The sequence below is a fragment of the Polyodon spathula genome, chromosome 13 (genome assembly GCF_017654505.1).
Source record: "Polyodon spathula isolate WHYD16114869_AA chromosome 13, ASM1765450v1, whole genome shotgun sequence".
Taxonomy (NCBI): Eukaryota; Metazoa; Chordata; class Actinopteri; order Acipenseriformes; family Polyodontidae; genus Polyodon; species Polyodon spathula.
In genome coordinates this window covers 44,597,732-44,612,777 of record NC_054546.1, presented here as the reverse complement: position 1 = coordinate 44,612,777, position 15,046 = coordinate 44,597,732, and the positions used below count along the sequence as shown (strand labels likewise).

Sequence of the window (15,046 nt, the reverse complement as noted above, 5' to 3'; positions counted from 1 at the left end):
CGAAGTCCTGTCCCTATTGGCACCCATTAGCAGCAGCTGCATTTAGAGGTTCACTGAGAATGTAGATCTGCACTCGGAATGTCAGTGACAAAGCATTCGCAGCGTTTCAGATTCTAACAAAACCGTTAAAAATTCTTATGTTCATATTAGATGTTGTCTTTTTTATTTAGATTTAATGACCTATGTTTGTAAGCGCTCGGTGGCTGCCTCTAATGAAGCAGAGAGTGTACTTTCTCTTGCATTCTTTGTGTGGCAGGCGTGAGTCTCTTCACTCGTGGGCCTGACACAGCAAAGAGTGTGCGAGAATGAAATGCTCTCTCAGCTTGATTAGAGGAAGCCCCCCAACACTTAGAGACCTGCATTAAAGAGACTCGCCTGTATGTGTGTGTGTGTGCTCCTGGCAGGCTGAATTAAGAGACTCATCCGTGTGTGTGTGTGTGTGTGTGTGTGCTCCTGGCAGGCTGAATAGAGACTCATCCGTGTGTGTGTGTGTGTGTGTGTGTGTGTGTGCTCCTGGCAGGCTGAATAAAGAGACTCACTCGTGTGTGTGTGTGTGTGTGTGTGTGTGTGTGTGTGTGTGGCGCGGGCAGGCTGAATAGAGACTCATCCGTGTGTGTGTGTGTGTGTGTGTGTGTGTGCGCACTCCTGGCAGGCTGAATAAAGAGACTCACTCTGTGTGTGTGTGTGTGTGTGTGTGTGTGTGTGTGTGTGCGCGCTCCTAGCAGGCTGAATAGAGACTCATCCGTGTGTGTGTGTGTGTGTGTGTGTGTGTGTGTGTGTGTGTGTGTGTGTGTGCGCGCACACACTCCTGGCAGGCTGAATAAAGAGACTCACTCGTGTGTGTGTGTGTGTGTGTGTGTGTGTGCGCGCACTCCTGGCAGGCTGAATAGAGACTCACCCGTGTGTATATGTGTGTGTGTGTGTGTGCTCCCGGCAGGCTGAAGAAGATGCCTCAGTCCATGCCGGAGTACGCCCTCACCAGGAACTACCTGGAGCTCATGGTGGAGCTGCCCTGGAATAAGAGCACCACAGGTATGAGTGTCAAACGAGTCCGTACTGCAAGCTCTGTACATGGACAGGAGCATCCAAGGATACACTTCGTATTGGGGACGCCTGTTTCTTAACTGTGGATTGAAGTGCCTAAGTATTGCTACAGGGTAAACACTGTACATGCAATAGCTGTTTGAGCCACTGGGGGGCAGTAAGGGATTGTTTGGCCTACCAACTCCATTGCCACCTCGCTGTGTTTGACTTGCTCTGACAGGCAATGGATTTCATTCTTTGCAGTGTTAGTTGCAGCACTTTTAAAGAAAGGTAACCACATACCGGCTGTTGCACAGACGTGTTACTGGTGCATACAGAATGCAAACAAAGCTGTCTGCATCTGCTTGCACATTCATTGTGAAGGAATGCGAAGGAGACTTGATGATTCCTGCAGCCTGGTTGCAGACCACACCTTCCTTTAGTGACAGTCTGAAGACAAACTAATCCTCTTTTTATCTGGATTTATTTTTTCGAGTGCATCAAAGCTGCCTGCATAGTGTGGTCCTGTGAAGGAAAGATAAGGCTGTTTGAATGAGGTTGCCTTCAGCTTGTCAAGAGATGGAAAACAGACATCAGACAGCTTCATTGCTATCATTTCCCAACAAGGCTTTATATAAAAGCAAATACCCTTATACCCCCCCCCCCCCCCCCACACACACACACACACACACACACACACACACACACACACACACTCCCCTGTGATCTGTCTTCATAGTCTATCTGCACTACTTGCATGGCAGTTGTGAAGCAATGTAGCCAAGCCCAGAACTCTGAACCAGTGCCCCAGCACAGTGATTTAGAGGTGACGCTAAACACAGATCTTGTGTCTGTGCTCAGGACATTACAGACCCATCAAGCACTACTTGGTGACTTGTAAAGGAGCATTACGTCACTCATGTTGAAATCTTGTTGGTCTCCCCTGCAGACTGCCTGGATATTCGCGCTGCCCGAGTCCTGCTGGACAATGACCACTATGCCATGGAAAAGCTGAAGAAGCGGGTCCTGGAGTACCTGGCTGTGCGCCAGCTCAAGAACAACCTGAAGGGGCCCATCCTGTGCTTCGTGGGGCCCCCTGGCGTGGGCAAGACCAGCGTGGGCCGCTCCATCGCCAAGACGATGGGCAGGGAGTTCCACAGGATCGCTCTAGGGGGAGTCTGCGACCAGTCTGACATCCGAGGACACAGGTATAGCACAGGGCACTGCAGCCTCCAGAGTCCGGCGCTGCTCACTGTGAAGCAGGCTTTGTTAAAGAAGGCCACTGTGTGATTGCCTTGGTAAACTGCTGCATCGCACTGTAACATTCAAGCCTTAATGATTCAGTCTAGTTAAAATAATGAACAGAGCGCCTGCATGTATTGTGCAGGGCTGTCTCATTGTGGGATTGTTTCCAGCGCCCTGGGGAGCAGCGCTGGGAATCACAGAGACTGAGGGGCTCCTCCCAGGCAAATTCAGGAAGAAGCTGAGTTTACTTGTAAACCAGCAGGAGTCCAAATAGCATGGGATGCCCTGCTACTATGGCAACCGCATAGAGAAAGAGAACGAGGAAAGCTGTAAACATCCTGTCCTTGTATTTTTAACAGCACCAGAGGATAATGCTGATTCGAAATGCAAATATTATTAAAAAACAAACGAAGAAACAAGCGAGCAGGCCTCTTTTTGTTCACATGGACAGCTAAGCATTTGTCTCGCTATGATCACCAGAGCATGCAGTGCCTGTAACCAGCCAGCAGCTTCAATAGAGTCTTCATTAAATGAGAGGAACTCTGCAGCATTTAGCTCAATGGTTAGCTTGAATGAGCAAGCATGCAAACACAACAACTGATATCTCCCTTCACTTTACTCTATATAGAGAGTTTACTGTACAGTCTCTGTAGAAATGAGATTTCTTAGTCCCTTGTATTCCCAGCTGTTGAGAGGAGTGGGAATTCTTCTTAAGCAGTAATACCACAGTGTAGTGCATGGGCTGGTATATCATATTAATGAATGCTTTGCACAGCCTTATGAAGGATTTACTGCCTGTCTCAGAGAAATCTGGCATCCTGCCTGTGCCACTGCTGCAGGGCTGACTGGGGAGGGATGAACAGCCTTACTAAGAGGTAGTTGTGTCGCTGGAGTGCTGTTATTGTGGACATGTGTAGATCACACCTTTTGAATTACCCCCCCAGCATTTTGAATGATGTGTGTGTATTGTGTGCATGTGAGTGCACGCAAATACAAATTAGAGATGTCTGAGTCTCTGATGACAAACAGACATTACTCCTGCTACTGCAGAGCCAGGCGCTTGGCTAGTCCTCTTCATTTATTGCTACGTTCTCTTTTCTCAGGCGCACCTACGTGGGCAGCATGCCTGGCCGCATCATCAACGGCCTGAAGGTGGTGGGTGTTGCCAATCCTGTCTTCCTGCTGGACGAAGTGGACAAACTGGGGAAGAGTCTCCAAGGGGACCCCGCGGCTGCTCTATTGGAGGTAGGTCCGAGGGGGCATGGCCTGGCATGCTCATTGGAGGTAGGTCTGAGGAGACGTGGCCTGGCATGCTCATTGGAGGTAGGTCTGAGGAGACGTGGCCTGGCGTGCTCATTGGAGGTAGGTCTGAGGAGACGTGGCCTGGCGTGCTCATTGGAGGTAGGTCCGAGGAGACGTGACCTGGCGTGCTTGTTGGAGGTAGGTCCGAGGGGGTGTGGCCTGGTGTGCTCATTGGTTCATCATTTGGGGGGGTTACTTGATTTAACCACACGTACCAGTTTATCCACGGAACACATCAGCAGAAAGGCTGTCCTTCACCTCTCTGGGCCAGTTACTAGCACTGGGCTGCCCTCTAAACATCACTGCCCTGGGTTGGGTTATTGAGGAGTGCAGGTGTTATTCCTGCAGCGTAATGCACAGTGTCTGTCTGGTTCTTTGTGCTTGTGTATCTAGCCTGTTTAGAGCTGGGTCTTGCTGTTTCCCATGTTCTTTTTTGAGATGTTAATAACACACTGTGCTTTAGAGTCACAGGGTTCATCAGCTCCTAGGCTTCTGCTTTAATGATGTGAGTACAGATGCTCTGGCCTGGACCTCACTGCCCTGCGCATTCAGTGATGTTGTTACAGGAGTCCATACATCACCACTGAGAAACCATCCTTTTGCTATTGAAACCTGAATGGGCTTGTTTTATATTACCTCTTTAACATATCAAACATTGACTGCTTGTATAGAGGTAAAGACTTCTACAGCGTTTTCCACTGATGAGATGGTGAAAATGAGAAATTGAAGCTGGCTGGTATGTCTTTGATCTGTTTGCCTGTGTGCTTTTGCGACCTGTTTTTATGACTTGTAAAATGTGTCATTGGATAGGGAGAGTATCACTGAAATTCCTAGTGCACAATGGAGGAGGATGATGCTGTAACCCTGACATATAGCCCTGCTGAGTATTAGTCCTGCAAGTAAATAACTGCTTTCCAGAGCTGAGCAATGGCCTTCAATAAACTGTGAGTTCATTAGCTAATTACACAAAGTCCTGTTTGCTCCGGATTGCCCACCTGAAATAAAAAGTCCTGCTTGAAGGAGATGAGAGAGGGAAGGTCTGCTGTGTTTCTTCTAATATGTAAATGATTACACTTTACATTTCATCTGTTTATCTTCGCACTGAGATGCCTTGTTTGTAAAGGTTCCCTGTGTGAATTCAGGAAGGGTACACCGAGGTTACAGCACACACAATAGTGACAGGCCTGCACAAAACCAGCGCATGACTTTGTTAAGCTTGATTCCTGGGATCACGTAGGTGAAAGGCAAAGGATTTCTTGGCAGATTAACTCTATACCTTTAGGCAGTTTACATTGACTGTTGTTATTGACTGTAGATTAGCTGTGCTTATCAAGATCAGGGGCTGTGACGAGTCAGAGGGAAGCAGGCTTCTCTGAGATACCTGAGATAAGAGTGAAGGACACCCTGGCTTAATGCAGTGAACAATGATGCATGGCAACCCTTATCGTGTGCTGCAGAGTTACACGGAGTTCAGCAGAGCACACCTCTCCTGCAGTCTGTAGCACTCCCCTGACTGGAGCTGCAGAGTTACACAGAGCTCAGCAGAGCACACCTCTCCTGCAGTCTGTAGCACTCGCCTGACTGGAACTGCAGAGTTACACAGGGCTCAGCAGAGCACGCCTCTCCTGCAGTCTGTAGCACTCCCCTGACTGGAACTGCAGAGTTACACAGGGCTCAGCAGAGCACGCCTCTCCTGCAGTCTGTAGCACTCCCCTGACTGGAGCTGCAGAGTTACACAGAGCTCAGCAGAGCACACCTCTCCTGCAGTCTGTAGCACTCCCCTGACTGGAACTGCAGAGTTACACAGGGCTCAGCAGAGCACGCCTCTCCTGCAGTCTGTAGCACTCCCCTGACTGGAGCTGCAGAGTTACACAGAGCTCAGCAGAGCACACCTCTCCTGCAGTCTGTAGCACTCGCCTGACTGGAGCTGCAGAGTTACACAGAGCTCAGCAGAGCACGCCTCTCCTGCAGTCTGTAGCACTCCCCTGACTGGAACTGCAGAGTTACACAGAGCTCAGCAGAGCACGCCTCTCCTGCGGTCTGTAGCACTCCCCTGACTGGAGCTGCAGAGTTACACAGAGCTCAGCAGAGCACGCCTCTCCTGCGGTCTGTAGCACTCCCCTGACTGGAGCTGCAGAGTTACACAGAGCTCAGCAGAGCACACGCCTCTCCTGCGGTCTGTAGCACTCCCCTGACTGGAGCTGCAGAGTTACACAGAGCTCAGCAGAGCACGCCTCTCCTGCGGTCTGTAGCACTCCCCTGACTGGAGCTGCAGAGTTACACAGAGCTCAGCAGAGCACGCCTCTCCTGCGGTCTGTAGCACTCCCCTGACTGGAGCTGCAGAGTTACACAGAGCTCAGCAGAGCACGCCTCTCCTGCGGTCTGTAGCACTCCCCTGACTGGAGCTGCAGAGTTACACAGAGCTCAGCAGAGCACGCCTCTCCTGCGGTCTGTAGCACTCCCCTGACTGGAGCTGCAGAGTTACACAGAGCTCAGCAGAGCACGCCTCTCCTGCGGTCTGTAGCGCTCCCCTGACTGGAGCTGCAGAGTTACACAGAGCTCAGCAGAGCACGCCTCTCCTGCGGTCTGTAGCGCTCCCCTGACTGGAGCTGCAGAGTTACACAGAGCTCAGCAGAGCACGCCTCTCCTGCGGTCAGTAGTGCTTCCCTGACTGGAGGTGAAAAAACTTGTGCATTCCAAGGCCTCTGCCTCCGCCCCTGATATCCTGAACATGTAGCCCCGGCAGGTTCTCACAGGCATGTTAGCTGGGCTGGGGACCGTGAAGTAAGTATGTGGTTTGGGAGCAGCGGTAAAAATGTCAGCGCCCCGGATGAGAGGTAAATTTGCTTCAGACTTCTTTTAAAATGCTTAATGCAGAAGCTAGTTGCCATTGAGTGTACTCCATTGTAAAGGTGAGGGGAGGGCCAGCTTTTCCGGTTTTGAAATCAATGAATGAATGAATGTATTTTTTACATGCAGGTAAATGCTTCTTAAAGGTAATTCCGAGTATGAGTATCAGCACCCCCCCTATTCATCGTAGACTGTTCTGAATCTTTGACACCACAGGGACTGGCTGCTGAACTGAGGAATCATTATTATGTTTCGTCATTGATTTGGAGCCATATAAAATGCTTTGACAGAGAGCCCTGTGTTTGCTGCCTCTGCTCACAATCACAGTTCCTCAGCATTGGCTAGCTGGGAGCTATTAACTGACAAGCTGTGCGTTTTGTAACTGAATTAAGAGAGGATGTTTTGGGGACATGTTTAATCGTAAATATCCAAGCCAGCCAGCCAGCAGTCGTGTTGTTACTGCAGGGCCTCTGAGCCCTCCATTGTATATCAGTTTGGTTCTTTCTTTTAACGTTATCTGCTGATGTGATTGCAGTCCTCCGAGGCTTCATTCAGTAGATTAAACACCTTTTACATCTAATTCCTGTAGCATGACAGCATGCTTGGTTACGGTCTGGGAGATAATGAGATAAATTGCCTTATGCCTCTGTGTTGCAAAACAGCAATCAGGGAAAACAATGATTTTCACCTTGCTTTGGAAAGAGGTTACTTGTAGCTTGTCTTTATGTTTAATAAACACGCACACTTACTGAGATGATTAAGTGAGAACGGCAGCAGTAACCATGACTCCTGCACGCATGCGTTTATCTTTTCAGTAATCTGATGAAACCCAGACCATGATGTCAGTTGTTTGCATTCTTTCGTCTCTTTGTGGTGTGTTGTTTTGGAGGAGGATCAGTCACACTCAAAAGCATGTTCTCTTTCACTGAAGTAGCTTTGAAACTGGGCCTGGCCAGGATCGGGGTGCTTACACTTGTCATCTTGATGTTTGCATGAAAGCAAAGCTTAAAGAAGGTGTGTGCTTGGTGTCCTCTTTATCTGAAGAAATGGGACTAAACAAGAAGCCCAGTCTATTCCTGTGCTGTAAGCCGGGTGTTTGCTGTGCCTGCTGGGAAATAGCAGGTATCTTGTTAAGGGTGTATCTCCTTTGCCTGCAGTGCCCCGCTCCCAAAAATGTTTTCAATAAACCTTTCTAGGAATAATGGTGTCATCCTGTCATTATGGCAAGTAGCCAATTGGCTGCAAGCAAGAGCTTGTGAACCCTCCTCCATGCAGGTGAACCATCCCTTGGCAACAAGCCTGTGAACAAAGCAACAGAAGGTGCAATGCCCCAATCATGTGGGGTAGGCAGAGGGGACAGTAATGGAAGTGCTTTGGCCCTGGGGTACGGGCTGCTGCCTGTTTTTATGATTCTGTTTCTTGCAGGGATAAGTCCCCTGAAGCAGCCATTTGAAAACCTGCCGCAAAAATAATACAGAAAAGAGCCTTCATTTGTTCAGATAGTGCAATGATGAACTGCTACTGCATTTATGGAGTAATACAGCATCTCACTGACCAGAACTGGGAGCACTGTCCGTCTGCAGGAGTCCTCACACTGACTCAAACAACCACATCCCAAACCAAGCAAACTCTGCAGAAGCCACAATCTCAGAAGAGACAGCCTGGGGTGCTGCTGAGTGACTGCCTGGCCAGCCCTGCAGAAGGGGTGATTTTCGGCTCTTTGTTTTGCTAACTTCCTTTAAACATGTTCTTTATTTCAGGTCCTGGACCCGGAACAGAACCACGGATTTACTGACCACTACCTGAACGTGGCCTTTGACCTCTCCCAGGTGCTCTTCATTGCCACCGCTAACACCACGGCCACCATCCCGCCGGCTCTGCTGGACAGGATGGAGGTGCTGCAGGTACCAGGTGAGCCGAGCCGAGCCAGGCCGTGACACACTGCTGCACACAGAACCTACTGGGCCGGAATCTGATATGAGCAAATCAAGCAGATTTCTTGATGGAATATAGTTAAGATCATTTAGAGTAGCTTGAGCAGGTTAGAAGAAACAGTGTCTGTTTTGCACGTTGTGGAAGGGTCTTTTGTTATCGTCTTTTATTCAGTAAGTCAGTAATCTGGACTTGCTGACTGAAGCTGTTCTCTGTGTGTCTGTGTCTGTCTGTCTGTCTGTCTGTTATGTGTGTCTCTGTGTGTGTGTGTCTATCTGTCTGTGTGTTTCTCTGTCTGTATGTGTGTCTGTCTGTGTGTCTGTCTCTGTGTCTGTGTGTCTCTGTCTGTATGTGTGTCTGTGTGTTTTTCTGTCTGTGTGTCTCTCTGTCTGTGTGTGTGTCTGTCTCTCTGTCTGTGCCTCTGTGCTGCAGGCTACACCCAGGAGGAAAAGATTGAGATCGCTCACAGGCACCTGATCCCCAAGCAGCTGGAGCAGCATGGTCTGACCCCTCAGCAGATCCAAATCCCACAGGAAGCCATCAACGACATCATCAGCAGGTAGGGAAGGGAGGGGAGGAGAGGAGAGGAGAGGAAAGGGGAAGGGGAAGGGGAAGGGGAAGGGAAGCGAAGCAAAGGGGAGGGGAGGGGCAGGGCTGCCTTTCACTTCCAGTGACTCGCTGGGAGTCGAGAATCACTGACAGGAATTAATGACAAGGATGGAAATAAGACTCCAGTTGCATTTGATCAGAGACGCCTGAGCTTATTTCCTACACACTCCGCTAATAAAACCTGGAATGGGTGAAACTGCTATGCAATAAGAGTCTTCTTTCTATCCCTTAATAATAACCTTAGGACTGGGTGTAGGTGTGGTGCTCCCCCAATCACACTCTCAGTGGCTCCTCTCCACTCCACAGATATACTCGAGAGGCTGGCGTGCGCTCGCTGGAGAGGAAGTTCGGGGCAATCTGCAGGGCCGTGGCGGTCAAGGTGGCAGAGGGGAACAAACTGACCAAGACTGACCCCCCACCGGGGCCTGATTCAGCAGGTAGGTGCCCGTTATACCCCCTGCCCCTGAACGCACTGGCACAGTCACATGAGGTTTTAGTTTAGTTATATAGCCTGGAAAGGGGTGTGTATAATATCAAAGGGGACAGCGCAGTATGTTCATCTTTTAATGGAAGTGACGGTGTGTAGTCTTGAATGACGGCTCATTTCTTTTCTGCAGTCCTTGCTATACTTCATGCTCGCTTAGTTAGTGCCTAACAATGCATATCCTGGGTGCTGGGAGGAGCCTGTCCAGTGTCAGTGCATGCTGGGTGCTGGGAGGAGCCTGTCCAGTCTGCAGTGCATGCTGGGTGCTGGGAGGAGCCTATCCAGTGTCAGTGCATGCTGGGTGCTGGGAGGAGCCTGTCCAGGGTTAGGGTTGTCCAGTGTCAGTGCATGCTTGTGCTGGTGTGTATGAAAGTACACCTTGCAGGACTCTGTCTCTCTGTTTCATGTGTGTTTGATTTATTATCTTCTGGGGTCCGCCAGTCCTGTTAGTCTGCAGCTCACCTCTATGACAATAACCAGCAGGGCTCTCCGGGGAGGGGCTTCCCTCTGTCTGCTCTATCGCCGTCCAGTGTGCTCATGTGCACAGTGTAGATAACAAGACACAGGAGTGTTCTCAAGCATTATGGAAACCATGCACTTGCACAGTACATACATGCTATAGCTAAGTGTGTCATCCATGCTCTAGCACAGTGCGTACATGCTATTGCTAAGTGTGTCAGACTTCGAACTACACTGCATTTTTGCCACACACTTCAGACGAGACACTTCTAATGCAGCAAACTGTTACGAGGGCGGTCGGTTTAAACCACTGAGGAGCAGCTATGTATAGAATCATTAATATACACAGAACTTCATTGTGGTGTTTCATAGTAGAGTACCACACATTCACTGAAGCCTATTGTCACAAGAGTGAGCGACCAACTGTCCATGGCAGTGAACCAAGTAAAGGAAAGCCAGCTGGTTTAATAGAGTCCTGCAGCAACACAAACTATACTCGTGTGATCTTCCTCCCTGGATAAGCAGCTGGGCTGGGGTTCCTCCTCATGTATTTCGGTGTATTTATGCAGGGGAATTTATTGAGACGCGTTTCCTGACACACACACACACACACACACACACACACACACACACACACACATACACACACACTTCAGTGCGATGCAGTATATCTGCTGCATATACAGTGGTTTCAGGTCTGAGCCTAGCTGACATGTGTAACTCATCTGAAGTAATGTTATTACTACCATACAGAAAGGGGAATATCAGATGACAGGATTGTTGAATAAGTCAGTGAGCTTATTTACAAACACATATTATTGAAGCATTTTCAATGTGCATCCTGCATACTGTAGCACGGCTGCGTCCAGCAATGCGTTTTCAGTCCTGACTGCAGCTCCGTCCCAAAGGACTGTGTGGTTTCTATATTAGGATCCTCACTGCAAGCCTGTCTAATCATCACAGTGAAATCATTCTGCTGGTCAAGGAGCAGTCTTTAGATTCCAGATGTCTGTCTGTATTTTAGCTTTAAATCCCAACAGGCTTGGTGTCTCATGTCAGTTGTATCTAAGGTCAGTGTTTGCACAGTTAACTGCTCTTTAAAAAGGCTCAGTGAAGTATAAATAAGCTGAGATTCAGTGCTTGAGTCCGGGTGACATGTGCTGCATACTTGTGGAAGGTGTGATCAGTATTATTGGTATTGATGCTGAGATTAGATTGCAGAACATGTTCACTGGCACAGTCGCAGCTCTCTGAAGAGCACCAATCAGGAGAGGCGGATCCACCCCCAGGCCCTTTGTTTGGAAAAAGAAAACTACCATCTCCCTTTTCAGCGCATTGTAAACATTTTTTGTTGCTAGGTTACAATGACAACATTAGACACCCCAACAAAGAGACTTATTAAGAGAGCTTGTGAGCAGTGCAGTGCTGCCCGACTCGGTACAGCTGTCGTTGCTGTTTCTAGAAACTTAAACTCTTCCTAACAGAGCCTCACTCCTGTATGCTGCTTCTCACAAAACAGCGAGACCCTGCTGTGCTTCTGTACTGATGCTCTGTGTGTAAAGAAGTTCTCCCTGCCGCATGTTTCTTTGAAATCCTATTAGCAGTCTCATTGAGTTCAGTAGAGTAGTAGAGTTCACTCTCTCAGCTTGCTTTGTGATGCTCTCGCTGTTTTCAGCATGTTTGTGCTTTATTTATATCCAGTTGGTAACCAGGTCACATAATGATCAGGAATGAAGTGGCTGCTGCAGAGGAATTGAAAGCTGACAGAGAGCTGTGTAAAGAGCACACAGTGGAGGGTTAGGGTTAGCTGATAGAGAGCTGTGTAAAGAGCACACAGTGGAGGGTTAGGGTTAGCTGACAGAGAGCTGTGTAAAGAGCACACAGTGGAGGGTTAGCTGATAGAGAGCTATGTAAAGAGCACACAGTGGAGGGTTAGGGTTAGCTGATAGAGAGCTGTGTAAAGAGCACACAGTGGAGGGTTAGCTGATAGAGAGCTGTGTAAAGAGCACACAGTGGAGGGTTAGGGTTAGCTGACAGAGAGCTGTGTAAAGAGCATAGAGTGGAGGGTTAGCTGATAGAGAGCTGTGTATAGAGCACACAGTGGAGGGTTAGGGTTAGCTGATAGAGAGCTGTGTAAAGAGCACACAGTGGAGGGTTAGCTGATCGAGAGCTGTGTATAGAGCACACAGTGGAGGGTTAGGGTTAGCTGATAGAGAGCTGTGTAAAGAGCACACAGTGGAGGGTTAGCTGATAGAGAGCTGTGTAAAGAGCACACAGTGAAAGGGTAGCTGATAGAGAGCTGTGTAAAGAGCACACAGTGGAGGGTTAGGGTTAGCTGACAGAGAGCTGTGTAAAGAGCACAGAGTGGAGGGTTAGGGTTAGCTGATAGAGAGCTGTGTATAGAGCACACAGTGGAGGGTTAGGGTTAGCTGATAGAGAGCTGTGTAAAGAGCACAGAGTGGAGGGTTAGGGTTAGCTGATAGAGAGCTGTGTAAAGAGCACACAGTGGAGGGTTAGGGTTAGCTGATAGAGAGCTGTGTAAAGAGCACACAGTGGAGGGTTAGGGTTAGCTGATAGAGAGCTGTGTAAAGAGCACACAGTGGAGGGTTAGCTGATAGAGAGCTGTGTAAAGAGCACAGAGTGGAGGGTTAGGGTTAGCTGATAGAGAGCTGTGTAAAGAGCACACAGTGGAGAGTTAGGGTTAGCTGATAGAGAGCTGTGTAAAGAGCACACAGTGGAGGGTTAGCTGATAGAGAGCTGTGTAAAGAGCACAGAGTGGAGGGTTAGGGTTAGCTGATGGAGAGCTGTGTAAAGAGCACACAGTGGAGGGTTAGGGTTAGCTGACAGAGAGCTGTGTAAAGAGCACACAGTGGAGGGTTAGGGTCAGAGTAAGATATGTGAGTATAGCAGGATATGAATCACACATGCCTGCATAGTTTAATGCAGCTCCAGCTTGCACTGACACAGCTTGCACTCCGCGCACTGTGTGTCTCCTCCGCTATCCCTCCTGATCTGTGCATCTAACCAGGCCTATCCTACAGCCAGGACTTGTTTTGGATCTCATTGTCTGGAAAGTGCTCTTGTGTTACCAGCACACACAGGCGTGGAGCCCCCACTGAACCGCGCGCACACAGGCGTGGGGCTCCACTGAACCGCACGCACACAAGCGTGGAGCCCCCACTGAAATGCACACGTATTGTTACACTTTGGGAGGTCTTGCGTGAGACGCGAGATAGGTGTGTACAGCAGCAGCTTCTGTTCCCTGCAGTTGGCAGTGTGTGTCAGTGCAGAAAGTGTTCAGATTCTGGAGTGCTTTCCTCATTGAGTTTGAATTGATCTTCTTCACTCTCTTTAGTGCAGATCTCAGTAGGACACACACAGTTCAATACTCCCTGAAACTCCAATAAGAAAGATAAGCGCCCGGAATGTTGAGGTAACAGCACTGAAAGGGTCTGTCTGTGCTGGAAACCCTCCAGTTCAGCAACAGAACATGCAGTGACCACATGCTATAGCAAGAGGCTGGACGCAACCTGAAGCTGACAATCAAGTGGACAATGCCACATTGATGACATTGTGGTGTTAGTGTTGTTTTAGGTTTGGGATAGGGAGTGTAATGCATGCTGTAGTGTACAAACTAAAGAGGATATTGTTTGAGTGTTCTCGGTACCCTGTACACACACAGCTGCACGGTCCTTTCTGTTTATATCCAGATGAATCCCACATTAGTAATATGTGTGCAGGTGTCGGGCTGCATGGTTTCCAGTGATGCAAGCGGCTGGCCCTGTATCAGGTAACCTGAGCTCTGAGATTATAAGTGGCACAGAATCAGATCTCAGTTTTAATGATTTTGTCTTCTCAGCTGACCTGGGTTGATGTTACTCAAGACAGAACTGGAGAGGAGTACAAGAACTATTCCACCCAGGATTATTTAGGACTTGTACCAAATTGAATTGTGAGCTGTATACAGGAGTATCTCCCATTTGTTCTGTTGCTCATATAATTTAATTAGCCTGTTCTCCTACCACAGGTTATATTCCCCTGTGTCAGCAATGCAAGCTGACAACATTACCCCAACTAGATCAGAGAGTCGCTGTGTGATGAGGGAACAGAATCAAATCGTAGGCTAATGTAAGCCTTGTGTTTAAATGTGTGACGGTCGCTGGTGCTGGACAGGGTCCCAATATCACAATAGCACAGACAGTCAAACCAGCAGAATATGAACTAAATACACTGAATCATCCATTCTGAATATATATATGAGAACTCAAGAGAGAATGAATGAGTGACAGGTTCTCCTAGTGATCTCGTCTTTCAGACAAGCCCATTTAAATCAATTGATGTCGGTGTTAAAGTGGTTTATGAATATGATGGTGGTAATCGGTGTTCATTGTTCACGCAAGCCATCTCAGTGTTTTCAGTAGCTTTCTTTCTGGCAGTGACATTCCTTTTTCTCGGCTGGTTATGCTTCAGTGTTCAGCTGCAGCTTGCTCTAACGGCTCTGCTCTGTCTCTGCAGGGAGGAGGGAGAAGATCCTGGAATCCCTCAGTAGCACAGCTGACCTGGCCCTGCCTCCGGAGATGCCTATCGTAATGGACCGGCACGCGCTTAAAGACATCCTGGGCCCGCCCATCTTCGAAATGCAGGTAATAGGGAGTCAGTAAGAAATTTGTGAAAAGCATTTTGCTCATTTCGTTTGCTGTATGTCAGTCTCCATCTCTCTCCTTCCCTTTAAACCTTAATTAATAGTTGTTAAGCCTTAACTGAATACCAGATTGTTTAAATTAGTGACACACTACTAGAAACTAACGCAGTGGAAATTAATAAGCTCAATTCGGCGAGTAGAGCCAGAATGAAATGTAGGTTCAAATAGAATCAGGTGAGATTAATGCACGTTGTTAGTTAATTCAGTTAAGATAATGAGGGTAAAAAGAAACAACTTTCTTTGGTAATTAGTGTTTGATTAAGAAAGCAAATTGGTTCAAAATATGTTTAAAGGGATATCACGTGATTAAAAATAAAACCTGAAAACTAGAAGCCCTACTTATGTAGTCATTATGTATTGATCACATTATTAGGTTAAGAGGTCAAATGAATGGAAAAGATCAACAACAATCAAAAAATGAATAAAAAATTAGGCTTTTA

The 15,046-nt window shown here is 48.2% G+C and overlaps 1 protein-coding gene across 1 annotated transcript in view; it reads left to right on the top strand.

Annotated features, from left to right (window-relative positions):
• Positions 1 to 15,046, top strand: part of lonp2 (lon peptidase 2, peroxisomal) — a 28,983-nt gene that overhangs the window by 3,805 nt on the left and 10,132 nt on the right. The window contains exons 6-12 of the mRNA XM_041267713.1: positions 938 to 1,032; positions 1,973 to 2,231; positions 3,372 to 3,513; positions 8,181 to 8,331; positions 8,785 to 8,911; positions 9,268 to 9,398; positions 14,420 to 14,547. Coding sequence (XP_041123647.1) covers positions 938 to 1,032; positions 1,973 to 2,231; positions 3,372 to 3,513; positions 8,181 to 8,331; positions 8,785 to 8,911; positions 9,268 to 9,398; positions 14,420 to 14,547 — 1,033 coding nt within the window. The remainder of the gene's footprint in view (positions 1 to 937; positions 1,033 to 1,972; positions 2,232 to 3,371; positions 3,514 to 8,180; positions 8,332 to 8,784; positions 8,912 to 9,267; positions 9,399 to 14,419; positions 14,548 to 15,046) is intronic.